Source organism: Engystomops pustulosus, chromosome 1, assembly GCF_040894005.1.
Source record: "Engystomops pustulosus chromosome 1, aEngPut4.maternal, whole genome shotgun sequence".
NCBI lineage: Eukaryota > Metazoa > Chordata > Amphibia > Anura > Leptodactylidae > Engystomops > Engystomops pustulosus.
Genome location: NC_092411.1, coordinates 41,595,332 through 41,620,126, shown reverse-complemented (window position 1 = coordinate 41,620,126; position 24,795 = coordinate 41,595,332). Strand labels below are relative to the sequence as shown.

Below are 24,795 nucleotides of genomic sequence, written 5' to 3'. Positions count from 1 at the left end.
ATTGACAATACAAATCAATAGTGGACTATACTGGAATATTGCTGCAGTGTAAATCAATGGGGATAAATATAGCAGCCCATAGTTCACATAACCAGGAAGTTTGCTTTAAGGGGGCTATCCAGAAGATAGTGCCTAACTTGCTGGATCACCGTACCACTTCTGGGTGGATGGATATGCATCCCCACTATGACCACATGAAAGGGGCCTTAGTTCCATTTTGATCAAATTGCATTAGGCACTAACCACTTCACGTTGATCTGGTTTAGTGGGTCCGTATGCAAATGGATGCAGCATCACAGCGCCAGCAGGAACTAAACCCAGCAGCCTCCTGGCATCCATAGTAGCAGGGATGGCCCCCTTGGCTCCCAAATCTGGGTCCTAACCATCGCCACAGAAACAGTGGACCCCACGTAGTAATACACTGTGTGAACAGGCATTGAATGCTCACCAATCCATATGGTATCAGAGACTGTCTGATAGCAAGAAGGCTGAGAGCTCCAGATAAATATCCAGTTCCTGACTATTACTTTATACCTGTATCTCTGGTTCTATAATTTCCAGAATCACATGAAAGAATCCTGTTTCAAGTTACTATAGAACCAACGATAAGATCGTCTGAAGTGACTCCCCGCCTCTAAATGTGACTAATCTCATGCAAATATGACTTTTCTCTGCTCATTTGCATATGACTTCAGAGAATATTTTTTAAACAGGTATATAGGTGAGATTTCACAAATTGTAGAATTGTAGAATTGTAAAATCTGGTGACAGTCCCTTTAAGTCATAGGGGGTTGCTTGCCCGGACAAGGACATGTTTAAGACTGCCATGTGCCATGGGTTGTATGAATAGTCTAGCCACTACAAGTAGTTTAAATTTGCAGTTTAAGGACCTTTGGTGGACCTTCAAAGGTCCTGAAATGACTCTATGTGTATTTAGAGCATGAACAGATGTTTGAGTATTTCATGGGTGAAGGTCCTTCTCAGTATAAAATTTGATAGGTGGTTTGGTAGGTGGCCGCCCAAACCGCTAATATTATAATCCACTTTTGCCACTGATAATTAGAAAAAGGAGGTATGTGTACACCAAACATGAATGAAATGAAACATTCATACTCTCACTTCAATTATGTCTCTTACACAACTTTATTTTATTCAATGTGCTGTCAATGTAAAGAAACACTCCCACTATAGTTATAGGAGTATTCCCAAGAGACAAGATTCTTAAATGTACTCAGGATAACAAAATAACCCATTGGGGCTCATTTACTAAGGTTGCGCTGCTGACATTCGCCATGTTCCCTGCCATATAATGTCCCATTTCCAGCAGCTCTCAGTCTAAAATGCCCCCTTACCTGCAACTGTCCCCTTTTCTGTAGCCCCTCCTGATAGATTTCCTTTTTCTATAGCATGAAACATCTATAATGTCCTCTGGTCTTTGGCCTTTTCACTATGAGGAAAACACTATACATACTTTATATACCTAAGTATAAGCCGAGGCGCCTAATTATACCACAAGAAAAAACGGAAAACTTATTGACTGGAGTATACAGTAAACTTTTTAATGTAACGTCCACAGCATTTAATTTAATGTCCACAGCAGAGCCCCCCTTTAATGAAATGTTCACAGCAGAGCCCCCCTTTAATGAAATGTTCACAGCGGAGACCCCCTTGAATGTAATGTCCACAGGAGAGTCCCCCTTCAATGAAATGTTCACTGCAGAACCCCACCCTTTAATGTAATGTCCACTACAGAGTTCCCCCTTTAATGTAATGTCCACTGCAAACCCCCCTTTTTTTTAAACTCATTTTTATTAATGAACGCATAAATCAGGTTACAGGCAGATAATATACAGAGCCCCCTTTTAATGTAATGTCCACAGCAGAGCCCTCTTTAATGTATTGTCCACGACAGAGCCCCCCTTATTGTAATGTCCACCACACAGCCCCCCTTTAATGAAATGTCCACAGCGGTGGCCCCCTTTAATGAAATGTCCACTGCAGAACTCCACTTTAATTAAATATCCGCTGCATAACCCCCCTTTAATGTAATGTCCATTGCAGAGCCCCCCTTAATGTAATGTCCACAGCTGAGATCCCTTGATGAAATATCCACAGCGGAAACCCCCTTGAATGTAATGTCTACAGCAGAGTCCCCTTTTAATTAAATTTCCGCTGTAGATCCCCCTTTAATGTAATGTCCACTGCAGAGTTCCCCCTTTTATGTAATATCCACTGCAGAGCCCCCCTTCAAAGCAATGTCAATAGCAGAGTCCCCCCTTTAATAAAATACCCACTGCAGAGCACTCCATTAATGAAATGTCCCCTGCAGAGTCCCCTCTCCACTGTAATGTCCTCTGCAGAGTCCCCTCTTTAATGTAATGTCTCCTGCAGAGCCCACCTTTAATGTATTGTTCCGTGCAGAGCCCCCCTTTAATGAAATGTCTCCTGAAGAGCCCCTTTTTAATGTAATGTGCCCTGCAGAGCCCCCCTTCAATGTAATCTCCCCCGCAGAGCTCCCTTTAAATGTAATGTTCCCTGCAGAGCCCCCCTTAAATGTAATGTCTACAGCGGAGACCCCCTTTAATGTTATGTCCCCTGCAAAGTGCCCATAAAGGAATGTCCGCTCCTCCTTTAATGTAATGTCTATAGCAGGGCCCCTTAAAAAAACCATGATATCCTCACCTTCGGCTTCTTCTCTCCGCGCCTCCGTTTCCTTCCCTTCCCACGGCTCCGTCTTCTTCTCAGCCCGCGAGCACACAACTATGCAGCGAGGCTGTAAAGAAGACGGAGCCACGGGGAGAAGAAGCCAAAGGTGTTTTTTTTTAACATGCAAATTCACTGGTTGCAGCCAGGGACTGGGTGTTCCTGGGACATGGCCAGATAGTATTTTACAGAGGGGGGGGGGGGGCAGTACTGCCCCAAGATGTCGCCTGCTCCATCAAGCAGCAGTGATAGCCCGGAGGTGACTTTCTCAACTTGCCTCATGGATGGTGCGCTCCTAGCTGTCGAACGACCCGATTCGGACTGAGCACAGGATTTAACACTCATATTGTGTCGCAAGCCCAAGAACTTACATGCACCACTTAAAAGATGGTGAACTCTGTCAGACCTGAGCGGGGAAGCGACACATTCATGATTGCGGGCGCACGATCTTAGTGAATCACGGCACAGTGCATTATTGTCAGAAAATGCACTTTTGGTGAACTCCAGTGGCCAGGTAAGTAAATGTGCCACATTCTCTAATTCACTGTTATTAACAAAACTACAGTATTTCATAGATATAATTCCAAGCTGCCTCTATCAGTTCTGGAGTATACAATTTCGGTTGCCCCGGCATCCGACCATAAATCAGATGTCTAGGGTCGGGCAGGACAAATTCTTCTCCTGTCTGATGCTGCAGTGAGCTCCTCTCTGCATTGGCCCCTCTTCTTGTATTCCAAGCAGGCTCTTATACAAACACACAGACTTCCCGCCGGCAAGCAACAGTGTGAGGAGACTTATTCTACAAGCTATAGACAGATATGGTCTTAGTCCATGGGAGGGAAGCACAGCAGAGCTGACAGTGTATGCTATGCCTGAGACAGCAGAGCTGAGAATGTCATTGTGTGTTATATGTATCTCATTGATCTCATCTGTCTCATCTCTATTTCCAAGTGTCAGATACTAATAGACTGATCAGAAGCTAAATAATGGTGTATATAAACCTGTACCCTGATAATCTAACCACAATGTAAGCACAGAGGAATCATGAAGTGTCTGCTTAGAGAGTCCCTGTCCACACCTTGGGATTTTACACTGACCCTCAGTGAAATATGAGAATTTTCTTTCATGGGCAAACCCCTTCAATGGAGCCATTCACTGAAAGTCAAAAAGAAAAAACATTTTTGCAAGCCTTACCTTTTCATTATTTGCATCCTGGTTTTACACATGCAAGTCATATGTGTCACACAAGTAAGTCATAGGTATCATAATCAGATAAATGGGGAAAACATTGGAGGCCACATGGATGAGACATGGATGAAACATGGATCAGAAACTGAATAAAACATGCAATTTTTTATTGGAAAGCTTGTGTGAAAGCAGACTGAGACTATTAAAAGACGGCAAGACCTGTACTCACAGTCCCACAGAAATAAATAATGTGGCGATGTACCTGCATCACCTCGTGCGCTATTCATAAGGGAAACAGGTGACATTCATTCCCATGTTCAATGTGGGGCCCAGATGTCGGACCGCACCAATAAGGCCCTCAACAACTATGGGAAAAGGCGATAACATGTAAATGTGATCCAACCCCTTTATCTTGGGTAAACAAAGTATAAATAAATTTCACTCAAAGAACTTTCTAACCAGAAGTGTTAATCTAATGAGGCTGGGAAATGATTTTTGGGAAATTAGAACCAGACACTTGTGTTATCTTCCTCCTAATGAGAAAAACATGACTTCTAAGTCGTAAAATCTAGACAATACATCTAAAAGGGCTATTTTGATTTAAGCAAATAAAGTTTGTAAATTGTGTAACAAAATGTTATGCTATTGTCTAATATGTTTCCATTGTAGTGTCTCTGCTTTTAGTTATTGAATAGGAACCTTCATGGTTTACTTACAGTGAATAAAAACGTGAAGTGCTTACAATATGATCTCAAAGTATCTGGATTGTTACAATAGAAATGTTGTTTGAAAAAAAATATATGTTTGTATCTTTGTTGGAGATTCTGTAAGGAGCCTCCATAACTGACTCCATATCACTGACATGATAAACCTAACTTAGGATCAGTGGGTGCCTCAGTGGTGGGACCCAGGAGAATGGGGGTCTGTTGTACCCTAAATAAACAGAGCAGCCAATTGTATGCAACCGCCTGCCCTGTTCATCGTTATAGTGCTGATGGAGATAGCTGAGCACTTGGTTAATAGACAGTGATTGGAGCACAAGTGTGCATGTCCGACCTGTTTTGTATTCTTTTCGGGTACAATAGAAGTACAATAATCCCTGTTATTATGATCTCTGGGGATCCCACCACTGTGAACCCTGAGGAGAGGGGATAACTGTGGCCAGACAACCCCTTCAAAGGGATCCATTCTGAGAAATAGTATCTACTGTATAAAACATTTAAAGGGGGTTTTCCCATGAAAGAAAGTTCTCAAATTTTAATCTCCTAGTGATGTTTACACAATAAAGATAATTTATTGTTTAATTGCTGTTAATTGCTATTGTTTAATTCCTGTTTTAGCTCATATAACTCAATGATGGTCAGTGTAAAATCCTGAAGTGTGCTATAAGATGATGTGTGCTGACAATGTGCTGAGATTATCAGGGTACAGGGCTTATCTACACTTTTATTTAAATTCTGAACATTCTACTAGCATCTCACACATAGTAAAAGAGAGACAGATCAGAGATTAAAGATGATGAGATCCATGAGATGGATATAAAATGCAATGACACACTCCCTCTGCTATATGCCTCCCTCCCTGGATAAAGACCTTATCTGTCTGTAACCTGTAAAGTAAGTCTCTGCACACTGCTTGCTGGCAGGAAGTGCCTGTGTCTGAGCTGTCTTGTAATGCAAGGGAGGTACAAGAGTCAGAGGGCACTGCATTGTGCAGACAAGAGAAGCTATTCATAGTCAAAGGATTTAAGGTCAGATCGAGGGGCAACCAAGTTGTAAACACCAGGACTAATAGAGATAAGTTTGAATTATATCTTTGAAATGCTGTATTTCTTAACAGTCAATTAGAGAATGTGTTATATTGTTATCCTGAGTATATTTAAGAATCTTGTTTACGTGGGAATACCCCTTTAACTAACTAATAGCATTATAAACTGAGATTACTGCAGCTACTAGAGGCCTTGAAAGCTATGGGACCTATAAATATGAATTGAGTCATTTGAGAACGACACCGAGAGGAACCCCCTATGGTTACCGTACTCATATATAAAAACAGTGACAACAGTTTTCTCAACAATATGTAACATATAATTATTCTGCATAGAATTCTCTTTATAAGATACATCACTTGCTAAGAGGCTGGGAAAGGATTGTGGAAGAACCCTTGAGGCTTACAGACAAAGATCAGCAAAATATAATAACAAGTAAGGTAAGTAAATGAGAGTGAGGAAAATGACAGCAACACATGTTAAGGTCTACAAGGTTATAGGATTAGGCTTAAGGTAACCCAGTGAAACCAGCATTATACAAAGGAATGGAATTCAGTTAAGATTATAAAAGGAACTGATGTAAAATTCACTACTTCATCTTAAACATAAAACTAGTTTCCATTTGCCTGAGCTCAACATTTCCTACCTAACACTATGCATCTTCTAGAATTCTCTTCTAGCATTTTTCCTTTTAGTCTTCATATATGTGATATTTTTTTATTAATAATGTTACTAAAATCATAAATACTAATGTGTCATAACGTGTAGCAATCAGCTTTAGATCATTTTTCTGACTAACATGACAATGGAACATATTGTAGATCAAAATGTGGAGGGAGACATGGCTTACAGAAAACCTGTCAGCTCTAGTTTTAGAGCAGCTCACAAGGATCCGTCCCAGCATTTATCTCGTTGATCCATACATCAATCGTTGTAAAATCACCTTGAAGTGAGGAATTTGATCAGGGCAGAGATTATTCTACTTCCCAAACCATCTCCTTCCATCTGTTCTTTTCTGTGTAATGTAAAGTAAAGCATTGCATTAGTAGTTACTTTGCTTCATCTGCTACCTGTAAGAGACACAGATAAGGCTGCAGTTTCACAAGTACCTGACCTTCCTTCCCCTGAACAGAGGGGCTGCAACATATAGCCTCAGCTGTCACTCAAGCAATGGGAGGCGTGGCTGTACAGGGGAGGCATGAATAAAGTGGACTGCAGCTTCATGGAAGATGCCGATCAGACTCACCTCAAGCCATGTGCATCCAGCTTTACGAACTGAATGTTTACGTTTACAGGCATGGAAAAAGACAATGAAGTGATAAAGGCAATGCTTTCTAATGACAGTTTATGAAAATACCGTATATTTAGTTTTGGAAGGTTAATTTGACTGACAGGTTTCCTTTCAGATGAAATTGGTAATAAATGGTATAAACAGAGACTGCATGAAACAAAGCGCCAACAAAGTAATCATTACAGTTCAGCACTGCTGCTTATTGTGGAAGTACATATCAATAAGAAATCCATCCACAACAATGGGGGTCATTTACTAAGGGCCTGATTACTCTACATGTTCCTACTTAAAAAAAAATTAAATTCATATTTAAAAAATCATATTATATCATTTTTAAATTAAAAAATAAATAATAATTTTGTCTTTTCATTCTAAGAGATATAACTTTTTTATTCTTTGGTCAATGTTCCCATACAGTAGCTTATTTGGTAATCATGCTGGACCGAGATTCTGTGCATTACCAATCACCATCAATAAATATTTGCCAATTTAAACAAAATGTTGCATCCTTGTCTGTCTGTTCTCTGTACAAAAGAACAAAGCATCGACGATAAGTTTAAACTGAGTGATAATGGTAGGGAAGGGAGGAGGGATATAAATATGTCTAAAATACAGAATAGATGCAACCAAATTCTCATTTTCTCTGTGCCCAACTAATGTGTAACCAAGCAACACATCGGCTTCACGTCCAGTGTTATGTCTTGTGTAAGACCTCAGGGGAAAGAGATAGAAGCAAACTTGTTTTTAACTAGGCAAAAAATTGGCAGACATTGTGCAAACCCTGGCCAAAGATTGGTTTCCCCAGGTTCGTTGAAGTGCAGGCTTAAAGTTGGTCTAAAGTGGCAAAAGTTTATTTTTAAGGAGTACGTAGGTATTTACAGTAAGTCTCTTTGGTTGCACTCCCTGTGACACCGGAGTTTGTATACTTATTCCCTTGGTAAGGACTGCACAGGTACCTTATCTCTTGCACCATTTTGCAATAAACTCTTATGCAGCACGAGCGTTTTGCTGTGCTAATACACGCTGTTGATCTAAAATTGTGGGTTTGATGTTTGTCTGTAGCCCAGTCCTGTTTACAACACCTATTACTGCAGCTCCTTTGTGTTTTGTCTGTACCACCACTGGAACCCTACATGAATTTAATGCTTTTAACCATGTACCCATGCTATAATTTGTGTTATTAAAGTTTGTATTGTATTTTACCACTATTTCGATGTCTCAGTCTTGCCCTACTTCCCCCTTTGTGTAGGGTGTAAAATAGGTTATACAACCTGTGTCATGCACAACCCTGTGATCCTCATCGATCACTAGAACAAGGATTCCTGAATCTGCAGTGTAAATGGAGCAGAAACACTACTCCAGTACCGTCTGGGAATGATGGATTACTGTACTCCGCTATCTTCATAAAGATACATGGAGTATGGATGTTGTTTACGGGAAAACCCCTTTAAAGCTGTTCATTTCACCCCTGATCCCTAGATACTTGTTTTCCTAGCCAATAGCAACATATCAATACTCAGAATCCAAGATTTTGTGAAGCAACAAACAAACTTGCATCACACTTGGAATTCTACCAATCCATGTTGTTTTTTTTTGTTCCTTAGGAAACTTCCTAAAAAATATACACAGTATGATTTTATTTTTTATTAAGCCATTTCTTGTAAACTAAAAATATGTGTATGTCAAAATTTGGCTCTAAAGTGATATAGCTTGTGAAGCAGACTGGAATTCTTATCCAATAACCTCAGTACAAGATCCCCTGGACCAAAACTCTGTAGGTCTACTATGCTGCTCTAGTCATACTTTCAAAGGGTTTGAGCTAAAGCCACTGGAGAAAAAAAACCTATTGGCCAAATACTCATTGGGGGTTGGCTTATCTTCCAATATCCACCATAAACATGTATAATCAACTTTGTGTAGTCTGAATATATTCTGCTATCAGAACTGTATGGAATACATGTCTGATTGTAAGAAGACTGACCATTTGGGCAAGTGCCCTCTCATGCCATTTAAAGGACATCTACCACCAGATTGAAGGACTGTATGCAAATGAGCCTGGGGGCTCCAGGCTCCATTAACACCTATGGAACTTGAAGCCCCCTAGACTCATTTGCATAAAGTCATTTATCTTGGTGATAGATGTCCTTTAAGTCTTATGCACACAACTGTTTTGTGCTTTTGAGCCACAAAAACAGACTCTACTGAGGCCCACTCACATGCTATGACAAAGATGTAGAAAAAGGACAAAGACTGCAAACTTGGGCAGGAATAGGTTCTGCTCCATAATTTGTGGCTCGGGCAGTTGGCATGTTCACTGCACTATGGAAAACACAGTCATGGGCATGAGCCCATAGAACAACATGGCGACATCAGCTGGCTGCAAAAACCATGACTCACATACATCCCCATTATACAGTGTGCATGAGGTCTTATTTTGTATGGGGGTACCAAAGTAAGTCTATTATAGTTCTTATTTGTCTTTGCCTGTCCCACAGAACATCGGTGCCCCTGCTTGTCAATTGCCCTGTTTTTATGGGAGTTTAAGAGACCCCAATTCTATAACTCTCCTCTTTATAGGCTGTTTTTGTGGGTAAACCCCTATCAGTTCTGAGTGCTCAGATGGAGATTTTTTCAAAAGTGATGTGAAGAAACGGTGGAGCAATTTTTGATAGTACCCAATCAGAAACCAGACCGTATTTACAGGAAGTTGCATTAGAGGATACAATTAGAGATCCAATTTCTAAGAACAACTTAGTCACTTCACTTTGTACACTGGTTCTTACTGGGTCTTGAGTTATAGGCGGCAAATCAATGTAAAAAATAAATCACCAGGATGGGACTTCTATTTTAGAAATTTCAGAATGTTAAAGAATCGACGCTCAAATTATGTAACGTTTTAACATTTTCCAGACTTGAAGGAATGGAACAAAATATGAAATGTCAATGACTTTATTGTACAAACTTCATGGGCACAAAGCAGCACCTGCTTTTGTACAGTTATGTGTTGCGTATTAAAAAAAATATTCAAATACCAATGATATTATGAGGAAAAAAGCAACACTGTTTTACTAATACTAAACATACTTTATTAAGAGCTGCAGCACCAAAGTGAGAAAAGAAAATATAAAATGTAACTTTTGCTCAGCCCGCTGGCTGTTTATGCCGGTGGGCTGCAGGACTGGCTGTGCTCACTACAGTGGGAGCACAGAAAAATTGAATACCTTAGAAACGCAAATCACCAATACTAAGAAAGAAAAATTTAATAGGGACCTCGAAGATTATCTATCTAATCAAGTATATCTTAAAGCAGGTCAACCGAGGCACAAGTCAATTCTGAGGAGAAAACCAAAAAATAGAAAAGTAAAACCAAAAGTCACATTCTCATCCTCTGAATGTGAATCGGAACCTAACACTGACACGCCAGATACAGAAAGAAACCTCAATACTACTACCATGTCAAAAAACGACAAAGGCAGGGGGAACAAACCTCCAAAAAAACCCAGAAGAGCAGGCAGGAAACATTCCAAAAGACACCCAATCCAGAAGTTATACGACACGTCAAACGAAAAAATGATCCACATTTCAGATTCAAAATGTCACCACGTTGAAATCCATAATTCCATCACACACACACAGAATAATAAATCCACATCCGACTGTAAGGAGATAAGACAAACCACCCACCCCACAAGTGTCATCAACCTTTCAGCATGTACCCTATCCAAGGATCAAATAAAAGTACTAAATAAGGGACTGTCTTTTGCTCCAACAAATAACATGAACTTGTATAAAACAATTAAGGATGTCAACAAATTCATGCGACTTTTGACAGTAAAAAGATATTTCTTTAACACTGAAGAAGATAGTACTAAGACTGGTATCAATTATATTCCAGCACCGACAAACAACAAAGGCCAACAAAAGTTTAACCCTAAAAACACGTTCAATGAAAATGTCACATTAATGAACCTACTTGAAATGGACACAGTGGAGGAAAAATCAACATCCATGCTTAACACTTCCCATCTAGTCAGCACAAAAAATGCTTCTTTCTACCCGGTAGGAAGTAGAACGACCGAAATGGATCTATTCCAGGAGATTATTGAAGAAGAACTAAAGGAATTATCTATCAACTCTATGTCCACACAATCAGTATCCAATCTTACACAACAAGAACACAGAGCCATAAATCAACTTAAAAGAAATCCATATATATACATACGTCCTTCTGACAAGGGAGGCTCTGTAGTAGTTTTGGATAGAGATTTGTATCTCCAGGAAGTCGAAAAAATGTTAAACGACACTAATGTTTACCAAAAACTGCCAGAAGACCCAACTCCCACCATTACAAAGAATCTACAATCCCTATTGGAAGAAGGACGTCATTTGGGCATTTTTGATGATAAAACCATTAAATTTTTGTTACCCAAAGACCCGGTTACTCCCTCATTCTATGCCTTACCAAAGTCACACAAGCCCAGCTTTCCGCCTCCACTCAGACCGATTGTATCTAGTGTGGGTTCGTTAAACGAAAGACTAGGCATTTGGCTTGATAAACTTCTACAGCCCCTAGTCTCTCGTCTGCCAGGATACTTACAGGACTCAAAAGCTGTATTGACAGTTATGGATGACTTTGATTTGTCTCCTTCTTCAGGTTGGCTCACGTGCGATGTCATCGCATTGTACACTTCTATCCCGCACAAATTGGCCAACGAAGCCCTGGAATACCACCTCAGAAAGTTCAGCAACTACGATCTTGTTCTACAGGACTATATGATCTCTGTTTTGTTTTTTCTGTTATCCAATAATTTTTTTATGTTTAACACTAAGTATTACATCCAAAAATTGGGGTGTCCCATGGGGGCTAGTTTTTCACCCTCGTTGGCGAATCTCTACATGGCCCTATGGGAAGAACATTACCTGTTTTCTCCTCTCAACCCCTTCTCATGTCTCATTACATGGTATGGTAGGTATATAGATGACTGTCTCCTGGTCTGGAACTCGGACCAGGAGACAGTCATCCACTTCATGGAGTACATTAACAAAAATCCTTTTAACCTCAAATTTACCCATGCATTTGAAAAGAACACTATTCCATTTCTGGATATCACTTTAGTGGGAGACAACACAACAGGCAAGGTCCAGACGTCATTGTTTCGTCATTTTGTTTGTTAAAAAAAACATCAGGAAATACTCTGTTAGATTCCAAGAGCTGCCATGCCCCTCACACTGTAAAAAATCTCCCCATCGGGGAATATGTTAGGGCCAAAAGAGCATGCACCACAGAGTCCAAATATAAAGAAGAATGCCATATTATTACAGAACGGCTTAAATCCAGGGGCTACTCTAAAAATTCATGCAAACGGGCCATGCATATTGTCAGCAAAAAAACCCGATCCAATTACTTACAAATTTCACCCAAAATTAAACACGATAGTCCCAAACTCACGTTTAGTTCAGAATTCAGCTCTCAATTCTATGAGATCACAAATATCATAAAAAGACACTTACCTCTCCTCAACCATGAACCTACACTTAGGAAGATCCTAGAAAATGGAGTTTCATTCGTCTCCACAAGAGCAAAAACTTTAGGTGACATTCTATCCCCGAACACTTTTACTAATACCATGCAGAAAAAATCATGGCTACAAACTATGGGCAGCTACCGTTGTGGGGGCTCGCGCTGCAACATATGTAAGTACATCAACAAAACCACACAATTTTCCTCTATTAACAACAACATTACCCATAACATTAGAACATACATGAATTGTGAATCTACACATTTAGTTTTATCCAGTGCACCAGATGTTCGCTACAGTACATAGGATGCACAATGAGGAAGCTCAAGGATCGAATCAGCGAACATGTCACGGGAGCCAATCCTAAAACTATTTCCAGCACCCGAAACCTGTCGGGTGTTTCAAGACACTTCAAAGAAGTCCACTCAGGAAATATGAATGGCATGCTTGTGACCGCGATCGAGCAAGTATCACGCCCCATGAGAGGAGGAGATTGGAAGAAATTGCTTCCATCTAAAGAAGCATATTGGATTCTAAACTTGGACACCCGTTATCCAAAAGGGTTAAATTACAGACAGGACTTATTGTATTTCTATTAATCTAAACATGCCAGTCAGCTTTGAACACAAAACTCCCCCCCACCTTCTTGGGGGTGTGGTAATTCCCACACCGGAAACCTGTACACGCACACACATGCAACTCTACTTAATTCTGGTACGGAACAAGAGTTTGCTAGGTATGATTAAGAACTAAGACGCTAAGAAAGTCTGAAACGCGTTACCTCTACCACATTTTTTGTGTTCTTTTACTGCTTGCCTCTGTGTCCATGTTCAAGCATTTTGTCAAGCAATTTTTAATACTTTTGAATTAAACCTTTTGAAAAATATTTTTAAACAGTCGTTTACCCCTGGACTTTCTTGTATGGTTGCTGGATTCCCTACCTTTTTCTCTTTCGTTTGCTCTCTACAGCCCCTCCTGTTGCCCTTTAACCTGGGTCACGTGGGCAATTTGCCATTTGGCCACTGGGTGGCAGTGGCCTGGGGATATTTAATCTTGAGCGCAGAGCTAGCCCTCCCTTTTTGGACTGCTCCACGCTCAAGAGCCAAACACCAACCCTCCCTTAATTTTTTGTATTTACTGTTTTTGTTACAAGTTTATACTTAATGTCTCTTATTGTATGTTCTAAGTTTTTGTATGTGATCGTTAATAGTCACAGCTTGGCCTGTTGTGGAATCTTGACCCTCTCGGTTTTAATCCAAATCACCTGACAGACCAACTAGGAAATGCCCCCGCGGAGGAGTGGCCTGGCATGCAAGGTGAAATCTTGGTAAAGGGTCTGGGTTTCAACGCAGGTCTAGTATATTATGTTTACTTTTAGCAATAAAGCTGTGGCTGACCCCCACCTTTTTTCTTCCAAAAATAATGTCTTGCATTTGTTTTTTGTGGGAAGGGTGTAATTGGTAAGTTGGGCTAACTTATTAGTACAGCCAGTCTACTTAAAACATTTAAAATTGATAAATTGCTCTTTTTTTCAAATTGGTATTAACTGTATGGCACATACAGACACAGTACAGTGAGGCCGATATGACAGAAAAATGTTGCCTTTTTTGAGGTGTTATGTTAATTTTAAATGTTTTAAGTAAAAGTTACGTTTTATATTTGTTTTATCACTTTAGAATTGTATAAAATGTGAGATCATAATTTATTCCTGAGCTACTGATACTTTTCTTGGACCCTATTTATATGTATGAACCTTGGTCGTTGCACCTGAATGGATTTGCAGAACTGCATTTGCTATCTTTGTATTAATATATATATTTATGAACAGGATACTACATATGTAAGCAGACAGCTATAATTTAGAGGAGATATACACTCACCGTCCACTTTATTAGGTACACCTGTCCAACTGCTCGTTAACACTTAATTTCTAATCAGCCAATCACATGGCGGCAACTTAGTGCATTTAGGCATGTAGACATGCTCAAGACAATCTCCTGCAGTTCAAACCAAGCATCAGTATGGGGAAGAAAGGTGATTTGAGTGCCTTTGAACGTGGCATAGTTGTTGGTGCCAGAAGGGCTGGTCTGAGTATTTCAGAAACTGCAAATCTACTGGGATTTTAACGCACAACCATCTCTAGGGTTTACAGAGAATGGTCCAAAAAAGAAAAAACATCCAGTGAGCGGCAGTTCTGTGGGCGGAAATGCCTTGTTGATGCCAGAGGTCAGAGGAGAATGGGCAGACTGGTTCGAGCTGATAGAAAGGCAACAGTGACTCAAATCGCCACCCGTTACAACCAAGGTAGGCAGAAGAGCATCTCTGAATGCACAGTACGTCGAACTTTGAGGCAGATGGGCTACAGCAGCAGAAGACCACACCGGGTGCCACTCCTTTCAGCTAAGAACAGGAAACTGAGGCTACAATTTGCACAAGCTCATCGAAATTGGACAGTAGAAGATTGTAAAAACGTTGCCTGGTCTGATGAGTCTCGATTTCTGCTGTGACATTCGGATGGTAGGGTCAGAATTTGGCGTCAACAACATGAAAGCATGGATCCATCCTGCCTTGTATCAACGGTTCAGGCTGGTGGTGGTGGTGTCATGGTGTGGGGAATATTTTCTTGGCACTCTTTGGGCTCCTTGGTACCAATTGAGCATCGTTGCAATGCCACAGCCTACCTGAGTGTTGTTGCTGACCATGTCCATCCCTTTATGACCACAATGTACCCAACATCTGATGGCTACTTTCAGCAGGATAATGCGCCATGTCATAAAGCTGGTATCATCTCAGACTGGTTTCTTGAACATGACAATGAGTTCACTGTACTCAAATGGCCTCCACAGTCACCAGATCTCAATCCAATAGAGCATCTTTGGGATGTGGTGGAACGGGAGATTCGCATCATGGATGTGCAGCCGACAAATCTGCGGCAACTGTGTGATGCCATCATGTCAATATGGACCAAAATCTCTGAGGAATGCTTCCAGCACCTTGTTGAATCTATGCCACTAAGAATTGAGGCAGTTCTGAAGGTAAAAGGGGGTCCAACCCGTTACTAGCATGGTGTACCTAATAAAGTGGCCGGTGAGTGTATATCTATACAAACGCACACCACACAGAAATGGCACAGACTGCTAATAGTTAGGAATAAAATACCGTACATACTGAAGTATAAGCCGAGTTTTTCAGCACAAAAACTTACACTAAGCTTGTACTTGAGTGAAAAAAAAACAAAGTTAAAGCTCATTTTTCCAGCGCCCCCCGCAGGTCTTCTGTCCGATCTATCTGGCAACGGCAGCAGGTCCGTGCGGCATCACAGGCTCTTAGATCAGCCGCGGCTGCAATAGTATTGTGTGGGCCGTGGCTGTCGGCTCACACACAGCTGCTGGCTGCTATATAATGGTGGGGGGGCCGCTGGCTGTAAAACACGGCAGGGGCTGCTGGCTGTAAAACAGGGCAGGGGGCTGCTGACTGCTATATACTGTGGGGGCTGTGACCAATGCATTTTCCACCCTAGGCTTATACTTGAGTTAATAGGTTTTCCCAGTTTTTAGTGGTAAAATTAGGGGCCTCGGCATATACTCGGGTTGGCTAATACTCGAGTATATACGGTAATACATTTTGTGAAATTTAAAGAGAGATGAAACTACAGGGCATAAAGGGGCTTTCATATCACCTTTAAAATAGTGAAGGTTTTTTACCTCATGTGTGTCCAGAATTTAGAGAAAAAATTGCTATGACCAAAGTTCATAGCCTTTAAAACATCAGTGCCCATTCAGACATCAGCACCATACTGGTCCAATCCAATCACATTCTGGAATGAAGAATGAAAGGGGTATTCTCATCTGGGCACTTACATTCAGTTTCATTAATCTGCCATATGTAAACATTTCTTCAATTAGATGTTATTAAAAATAATGTTCCTGTGTGAAGGTAATTTCTCATAAATGTAGCCATGTTTTCCCTTATAAACGAGATTACTTCCTCGGATACAGCCACCTCTGATGGATTGAGTGCACAAAGAAACAAAAGGTTATGGTATATAAAATGTCCGGGAGTTACAACATGTTGCACAGCCGTTCTGTGGTAATGATTGCTGAATCCTGGTGGTCAGGCAGGACTTTATAGCGCAAGTCTGGCCACCGCTGCCAGAGTTTGACGTGGTCGTTTCCGAGGAAGCTATCTGGTTTCTAAGGGACAACATGACTACATGTATGAGAAATTATCTTCACACAGTAACATTTTTTTAATTAACATCCAATTGAAGAAATGTTTATATAAGGCAAATGAATTTAATTAAATGTAAATGCCAAGATGGGAATACCCCTTTAAGTATTGTCTTAAGCTTTCTGGCATTTATCTTGACTTATATTGCCTGTTTTCTGACAATTCATTGATTCTGTACTGTGTTGTCCTCTTGGTACTGACCTGTATTTGTTAACTCCTCTTCTATGATTGTATTGTCCAGTCTTTATCTTACACTTTGGCACAGGAAGAGAACGTTGATTATTTGACTCCTTCAGCTTAGGGTAAGTTGAGCAATTATGTAAAAACAGCTGGGAAGGGGGTTTAGTTTTAGGTATCACTGTCCCTGTCTGTCCTTACCTCACTGCATTATACCTAACTGGGAAGTTATTAGGAAGTTATTCAAATAATAAAAGAAGACGGTGAACCGATACTGTCCACATCTTCTGGCTCTGCCTATTTCATTTTGTAAATGCAGGTGTCACCAACATCCCCTCATTTACTTTATAGCCATCAGTAACTACTAACAGCTAAAAAAGCAATATTGATACTGTGGTTAGAAAAAAATGTTCTGCCCTGGGACTCTGAAAGTCTTTTGCCCAAATTTTCATCAAATATGACAAGTCACTGAGAAACAGAACAGGTGCATCTGGAAAACTGCTCAATGGGGCACATTTACTAAGTTCGAATTTGAATGCATAAAAAGTGCGTCCCTCGGACTAGAACGGGATATGCGCCCATTCACTAATTGTGTCGCACGCGTGATAAATGTGGCGCATGAGTTGCGCCACAAAATTTTTGCATAAAAAGTGCACAGCGAGGCTAATTGCCCAGCTGGTATCTATCATGGCTGGGCGTCCAGAGCAGTCCACAGCAGCACCAGATGCTCCCAGTGCCATTTTTATGGAGCTACTCCGGCAGCAGTGTCCCCAGGTGTATGACTATGCCATCCGCGGAGCACGGGAGATGGAGGCGGAGAATCGTCAAGCCCCCCCAACATCTGTGGCCCCAGCATCCGCTGCTCCGTCCGCTGCTCCGTCCGCTGCTCCTGGGGATCACAGACCACCAGCTGCCGGGGATATGGATACTGGGGGCTCTGGTGCTGAAGATGAGGAGGAGCCTGGCCGGGCAAAGAAGGCACGTTTCACGGAACGTGAAACGGAAATATTGGTTGAGGAGGTATTGTTACATTTTTTTTACTTATTTTTACTGTTGGTGTCCTGTTCGACTCTTTACCCACCGTTGCAGAGGGCGCGTTCACACGTTGCGTTTTGACCTGCGTTTTCATTGCGTTTGAAACGCATATACAACAGCTGAGGAGAGGTGATTTGCCTAATTTCATCACTGTTAACGCATGCGTTAACAAAACGCATCGTAAACGCGATGTTAACGCACGCGTTAACAAAGCGTTAACGCATGCGTTTTGTTAACGCATGCGTTAACATTGCGTTTACAAACGTAAACGGTAATGTAATTAGGCAAATTACCTCACATCAGCTGTTGTATATGCGTTCCAAACGCAATGAAAACGCAACCAAAACGCAACGTGTGAACGCGCCCAGAGTGTTTTTAATGAATGTTTTTTTTTTTTTGGTGGCTTTTGTCTTTTCCAGGTGACACAAAATTATGATCATCTTTTTGGCCGGCTGGCCGACTCAATTCCCCTGTCAGCCAAACACCACATTTGGCAGGGGATCACAGTGCGGATCAATGGCCTAGGTAAAAATTGCACTTTGAATATTATTTGAAATTTTTTATGCTCACTTGGATTTTAAATCTTGAAGGTGAGTGGCCTTTGTATAATGTTTTTTTTTTTTTTTCATTTGTTTTCAACTTTGCAGGAGTGGAATATCGTTCTGTTCCTGAGGTCCGCAAGAAGTGGTATGACTGCAGGAGGAGGCTGAAGGCCAAGCTGGCGAAGCACAAACAGTCAGCTCGGAGGACGGGTGGTGGCCCTAGTGTGGCCATGCGGATGTCGTGGGTGGAGCAGAAGATTAGCAAAACTATACACCCCGATCAAACTGAAGGGATCGGGGATTTTGACACCGATAATCTTGATTTTGGTATGTACGTTTTTATTTTATGTCTCTAATACTAATCTTTTGTTTCACTTTCAATAAATATTTTGCAATCCTTTTTGTAAGCGGCTACTGGGGCGTGGAGTAGCCAGACATGAGGCTACACATTGCGGCTACTCCACGCCCCAGTAGCCTCTTGACTCCTCCTAACCTGACATCATTGGCACGTAGCTCCTCGTAGCTGCGCGCTCTTGTCCGAGAAGCCGGAGTACTCCGCATGCGCAGTAGCTTTGGCTTTGTTCCCAAGATTGCACAGCCACGTGCCTGCGCTCTGCATAGTCTACCTATGCAGATTGCATTCATTCTCATATCTGAAGGTTCGTGGCACGGGACAGGTGTGTCTGCTCTGCTCACCAACTAATACCAACAACGATGCCACTGCCACCAATGTATTTTATGGGATTAGGCATATATGTTTGCCTGCTGGGCCCCCCCCCCTGGGCAACGAGCAAGGGCCCCCCGCCCCCTGGGCAACGAGCAGGGCCCCCCTGCCCCCCCCTTTCTTTCCCCCCCCCCTTCTCTGTGTCTTACAGGACCGGGCCTGCTGTGGACTACTTTGGATTTGGTGGACTCCAGCGAGGACCTGTAAATAAATATTGATTTAAATGGCTGACGAGGGTGTGTCTGGTTTTCTTTCTATAAAATATATTTTTACAATGATGTGTTTGTGTCATTCTGTATAATTAGCCATAGTAGTGGTGCTGTTTAGTTGACAGTGCTCATTACTAAGGCCTGAACTTATTGTAAAATGTTCATTTTTGTTTGGGCCAAATTTACAGTAACGCAGATTAAATTACCCCGGTACCCACTGCCACCAGGGGTGCTGGGAAGAGCCAGGTACAAACCAGCACCTGACCATCTAAAGATGGTCAGGTGCTGGGGCGGCTGCAGGCGGTTATTGTTGCACTGGAATAGCCCCCTAACAGTGTGCTTTCCAAGCTCATTAATGGCAGGCTGCTGCCGCTGCTTTTTGTATCTTGCTGGTTTTAAAAATTGGGGGGAATCCACGTCATTTTTTTTGTCATGAAAATTTTCACAAAATTTAATATAATGATGTGGGGCTCACCTGATTTTTAACATCAGCCAGATAAAAAAAAACAGCAGCAGCCTGCCATTACTGATCTTGGATATCCCTCTGTTAGGGGGCTATTCCAGCGCAACAATAACAGCCTGCAGCAGCACCAGAACCTGACCATCTTTAGATGGCCAGGTGCTGGTTTGTACCCGGCTCTTCCCGGCACCCCTGGTGGCGGTGGGTAGCGGGGTAATTTAATCTGTGTTACTGTAAATTTGGCCAAAACAAAAATGGCCATTTTAAAGTAAGGACAGTGCTCATGACTAAGGCATGAAAACTAAACAGCACCACTACTATGGCTAATTATACAGAATGACACAAACACATCATTGTATAAATATATTTTATTAAAAGAAAGCCAGACACACCCTCGTCAGCCATTTTAATCAATATTTATTTACAGGTCCTCGTCGGAGTCCACTGAATCCAAAGTAGTCCACAGCAGGCCCGGTCCTTGAAGACAACAAAAAACACACACAAAAAAAAGGGGGTAGGGGGCCATGCTTGTGCACTAGGGGGCTGTTGGCCATGCTCGTTGCCTAAAGGGTTGTGGAACATATGTCTAATCATATAAAATAAATTGCCATCAGTGTAATTGTTCATAGTATAAGTTGGTGAGCATAGCTAGGTTGAAATTATAATTACTGTGCCTATAGGATACATTGTTGGCAGTGGGAATCGTGTTTGGTATTAGTTGAGCATAGCATACTCCCCTGTCCCGTGCCCCAAACCTTCACATAAGACAAGCTATGAGGAGCTGCGCACCGATGATGTCAGGTTAGGAGGAGCAGTGAGGCTACTGGGGCGTGGAGTATGCATGACATCTTGCCTCATGTCCGGCTACTCCACGCCCCAGTAGCCGCTTATCAAAAAATACAGAATAGGGCCATAAAGATTTTAATTTAAAAATGGTGGATGGGAGGATTAGCTCGAAAAAGTGCTTTCAACATGTACTATACATTCACCTCCCACCTGTTCTACCTTTCTCGGTAGATTCGTTGAGGTAGCTTCCATTTAAGTGTGGCTATCATTTTTAATTTAAGGTTACAGCACTTGTAATTTACTTTGTTTTATCAACAGGGAGGGCTGCTCCACCCACGGCACCGCAGGCTGCACCACCACCAGCAAATGAGGCTGCACCCGGACCTCCATGTGCTTCGCCAGCCACTCCTCCTGCAGTCGTATCACTTGGTGGGTCCAGTGGGGATGAGGCTCCTGAAGCGGTTCCTGCTGAAGATAGGCCCATCTCACTTTGCATATTTTCCAGCTATATGGATAAAAGCCTGGAAGCGATGGGCCTAATTCAGCAGGAACTCCGAAGGCATGGCCGGATGGTGGAGGAGGGGTTCCAGCTTATTAGTCGAGATTTCAGAGCTCTCATCAATATTCTGGAACTCCTCATCCACCAAGGAACTGCGGCTCAGGGGGGGAGTGTGAGTGTCCCTCCATTCTCCCCACCCCAGGTCCCCACTGGTGGGGATCCAGTGACACAGGCCAGCCCTGCCCCCGAATCCCCGATTCAGCTTCCAACTGATCAGGATTCGGGGTGCAGTTACGCACCATCGCTGGCAGGTGCACTGGATCCCTCTCCAGTGGTCCTGGGCCCTTCCCCTGAAGCCACGTTCCTACTTTCGGTCAAGGAGGAACTTAGCTCCTCGGCTTCAAATCCACCGGGCACATCTGGGAGTTCTGTGGTGACGCGGCGGCAGGCAAAAAGGGGGAAGGGGCCTGTCCGTCGTTCATCACGTTCTTCCAAACCGTAATTTTCTTTTTTTTTTTTTATTTTTTTACTTTATTTATTTTTGTTTTCTTTATTTTGATCCAAAATGACAAATAAATTTTTGATCTACTTTGTCTTCCTCTGAGCTGAAATTATTGTACTAAAGAATGAAAAGCATGGATACAATTTGACATTGCATTTACTTTAATGCAATTCTAAATTTACAGACATTAAGGCATAACAAAAAAAAATGGTAACTGGCAGATCACTTTAAAAGTAAATCTCAGTCACTTGCATGCGCCTTAGTTGTCCCGCTCTATTGGTGGGTTGAGCAGACACATCCCCCTGATGCTCTATATGCTCAGTCAAATCTGTTGCAAGGTCAATTTCTAGCCTGTTGGCTGTCGCAATGTTGTGGAACATGCAACAGACTATAATGACCTTGCACACAATGGGGGGTTTGTAGAGCATAGCCCCCCCTGAAAAATCCAGGCAGCGGAACCGACTCTTGAGAATTCCAAAGGTCCTCTCAATGGCACTTCTGGTTCTTCGATGTGCTCGGTTGAATCTCCTCTCCTTAGGGGTACTTGGCCGCAAATATGGTGTCATCAACCATGGCAATAATTTGTAGCCATTATCACCTAAAAACAGGACAAAGTAAAGCTAATTAGCTTAATTAAAAAAAATGAGGCAGCATTCACACAAACATCTGCCTGCCGGGCGTCCGTGTGCTCCGTGTAATGGAGAGGAGGAGGGGTGACCGCTCTCCATAGCAATGCATGGGGGCTGCACGTAACACAGGGAAACATAGGACATGTGTTAGCTTCCCCCCCCCCCCCCCCATGTACGGTGTTGCATGTGTGCTGCACCATATTGCTCTGTGCGGCCATTGCCATCTATGGGGACATATGTATGGTCGTAAGTTTGCAGCTGTACATATGTCCCCCATACAGTAGTGTGAGTGGAGCCTTAGTCTGAGCTTAGACTGACATTTTTGGATTATCCTCACAATATCCGTTTTTTGCTTGGAATCTGCTTGGTTTATCAGTGACAATAATGCAAGTTATTTGCATTTGGGGATGTCTTCTTTTTCAACAATATTTTTCACAAAACATGATGGTAGTTAAAGGGGTTTTCCAACAAACGAAAGTTAAGCCGTATCCATGAGATATTGCCTAACTTCATGATCAGTGCTGAGACCCCCACAGACTGCAAAAATGACTAATGGAGCAGATGGCCGTGCATGCCCATTCAGCTCCATTAATCTCTATGGAGCTGACAGAGATTGGTGAGCGCTGTGCTCGGCAAGATCACTCACCTCCATAGAGATTAATTGAGCAAAACAGTCATGTTCAGCCATCTGCTCCATTAGTCTGACTGAGCGGCGAGGGCTACATTGTTTATGCAATATGTGGGGGTCTCAGCACTGATCATGGAGTTAGGTCCTATCCAGTGGATAGGGCTAAACTTTATTTTGTGGGAAAACCCCTTTAGATTGTGAGGTTTACCAGTTCAGTCACATGTCCATGGACAAAGTAGGTGTTTGTAACTGATACCCCTCAGTATGTATTTGTAAATTAGGCTTAACGCCGCACTTTTTTTGCCTTTGTTCACTCTCTCTTAACGCCGGTTTCGGCCAATTAATTTCATATGCTGAGAATGTGTTTTGTTTAATTTTTTTAGCCTTTTTTTTTTTTTTTTCCATTTGTGTTTGTTAACATTTTTGTTTACATTATGTAAACTTTTGTTTAAAAAATGCAATACTGTAAACAAAACTCTTCAATGTTTATGAAAAGCATAATTAAAGACACACCTTATGGAGCATGACCACATTTTAAGTGTTTAGTAATTGAAAGAGCATTCACATTCACTTACCAAGCAGAAAGGCGTCCCTGTACAATTCACTCTGGAGCCGGCAATTGAGGGCACAGTTATCAAAGATAAAGGAATCGTGTGTCGAGCCAGGGTACTTTGCGACCACATTAGTTATGATGTTGTTTGAGTCCACGGTGACCTGCACATTAATAGATCTAAACATTTTTCTATTGCGGTACTGATATTCATCGGCCCCAGGAGGCACCAACGCCACATGTGTGCAGTCGATTAGCCCGATCACTTTGGGCATCCCCGCTACTTGCTCAAACTCCGCTTGCGTCCTCCGGATGGCATCAGCAGTTTTGGGGAAGGAGATGTACTGTGTACAGAGCTTAAACAGCTCATCCACTACCTCGTGGAAAAAACGGCTGAAGGTTGGTTGCGAAAAACCAAAACGCTCAGCAATGCAGTGCTGGAAGGACGCGTTAGCCATATAATAGATGGCCGAGACCATCTTGGTGAGTCCAGGCACTGCATGTGACCGTCCGGTTTTTGCCCCGATGGCTACTTCAAGCTTCTCATAGAGGCTTAGGATTGAAGCTCTATCCAGCCGAAACTGCTGATACACCTCCGCGTCCGTAAAATCTGCAAAGGACACACGAGGACGGAACACTCGAGGACGCCTCCTCTGCCTCCGTCTGCGCTGTCTAGCCATGATGCGGTCATTTTGAATGGCCACGTAGACGATCGGAAGCATATCCATTGTCCTAGAAGAAAGAATATGGAATATTTAATTTTTTATGCTCATATTGGCAGATTGGTCAGATAAGGTCTGTTACTTTGTGAGTAATTTTAACTTACACTACAAATTTGTTTAATCCCAATTTGTGGTAAATACTAAACACATTTATAGTTTTTCCTGGGCCTCTCTTCAAATTTGTTTAAATTTTTTTAAAATTTGCATTTTAAAGTGTGACTTACCTTTGCAAAAGCTTTTTTGACGAGTGTTTGTCTTCTTATTACCACCAATCTCCACTCCTGTTTTACAAATTGGATTGTTATTTTTTCCAAAATCAAGCCTTTTTGGAAATTGAGAATTGAACATGTACTTACCTTTTAGCAAAATTTCAATGGATTTATTGTGCACGATCACCAGTCAAATTTTCCACTCTCCTTCAAAACCCTCGACTCCTAACTCTCTCCATTTTGTTTTTGTTTTGGAAACCATTTTATATTTTTTCCCTAAATTGTGTCGCACACACCTTTACCTTGTTCCAACAAGCATAATAGCAATCAGTTTACTCATGCGACACTTTTGTGTCGCGGTTTGAATACTGTCGCACGGGGGTTCCCCCACCTGTGTTTTCGCGCTTAATTATGCGCGTCC

At 42.0% G+C, this 24,795-nt stretch overlaps 2 protein-coding genes across 3 annotated transcripts; one reads left to right on the top strand and one right to left on the bottom strand.

The window, feature by feature from the left end:
* The first annotated feature begins 17,566 nt into the window (after window positions 1-17,566).
* On the top strand, window positions 17,567-21,636 carry LOC140132862 (uncharacterized). Its single transcript, XM_072152621.1, has 4 exons — window positions 17,567-17,899; window positions 18,334-18,439; window positions 18,562-18,783; window positions 20,954-21,636. The coding sequence occupies exons 1-4, from the start codon at window positions 17,567-17,569 to the stop codon at window positions 21,634-21,636; spliced, it is 1,344 nt and encodes a 447-aa protein (XP_072008722.1).
* A 143-nt stretch (window positions 21,637-21,779) lies between these two features.
* LOC140071407 (putative nuclease HARBI1) lies at window positions 21,780-24,486 on the bottom strand. Of its 2 annotated transcripts, XM_072119193.1 has the most exons (3): window positions 24,390-24,486; window positions 23,469-24,175; window positions 21,780-22,234 (listed from the first exon to the last, which is right to left on the bottom strand). In XM_072119193.1, the coding sequence occupies exons 2-3, from the start codon at window positions 24,169-24,171 to the stop codon at window positions 21,864-21,866; spliced, it is 1,074 nt and encodes a 357-aa protein (XP_071975294.1). In that variant the 5' UTR covers window positions 24,172-24,175; window positions 24,390-24,486; the 3' UTR covers window positions 21,780-21,863. The 2 variants fall into 2 exon arrangements, with proteins under 2 accessions (XP_071975294.1, XP_071975265.1); XM_072119164.1 differs by having other exon boundaries at window positions 23,469-24,486.
* Between the last annotated feature and the right edge of the window lie 309 nt (window positions 24,487-24,795).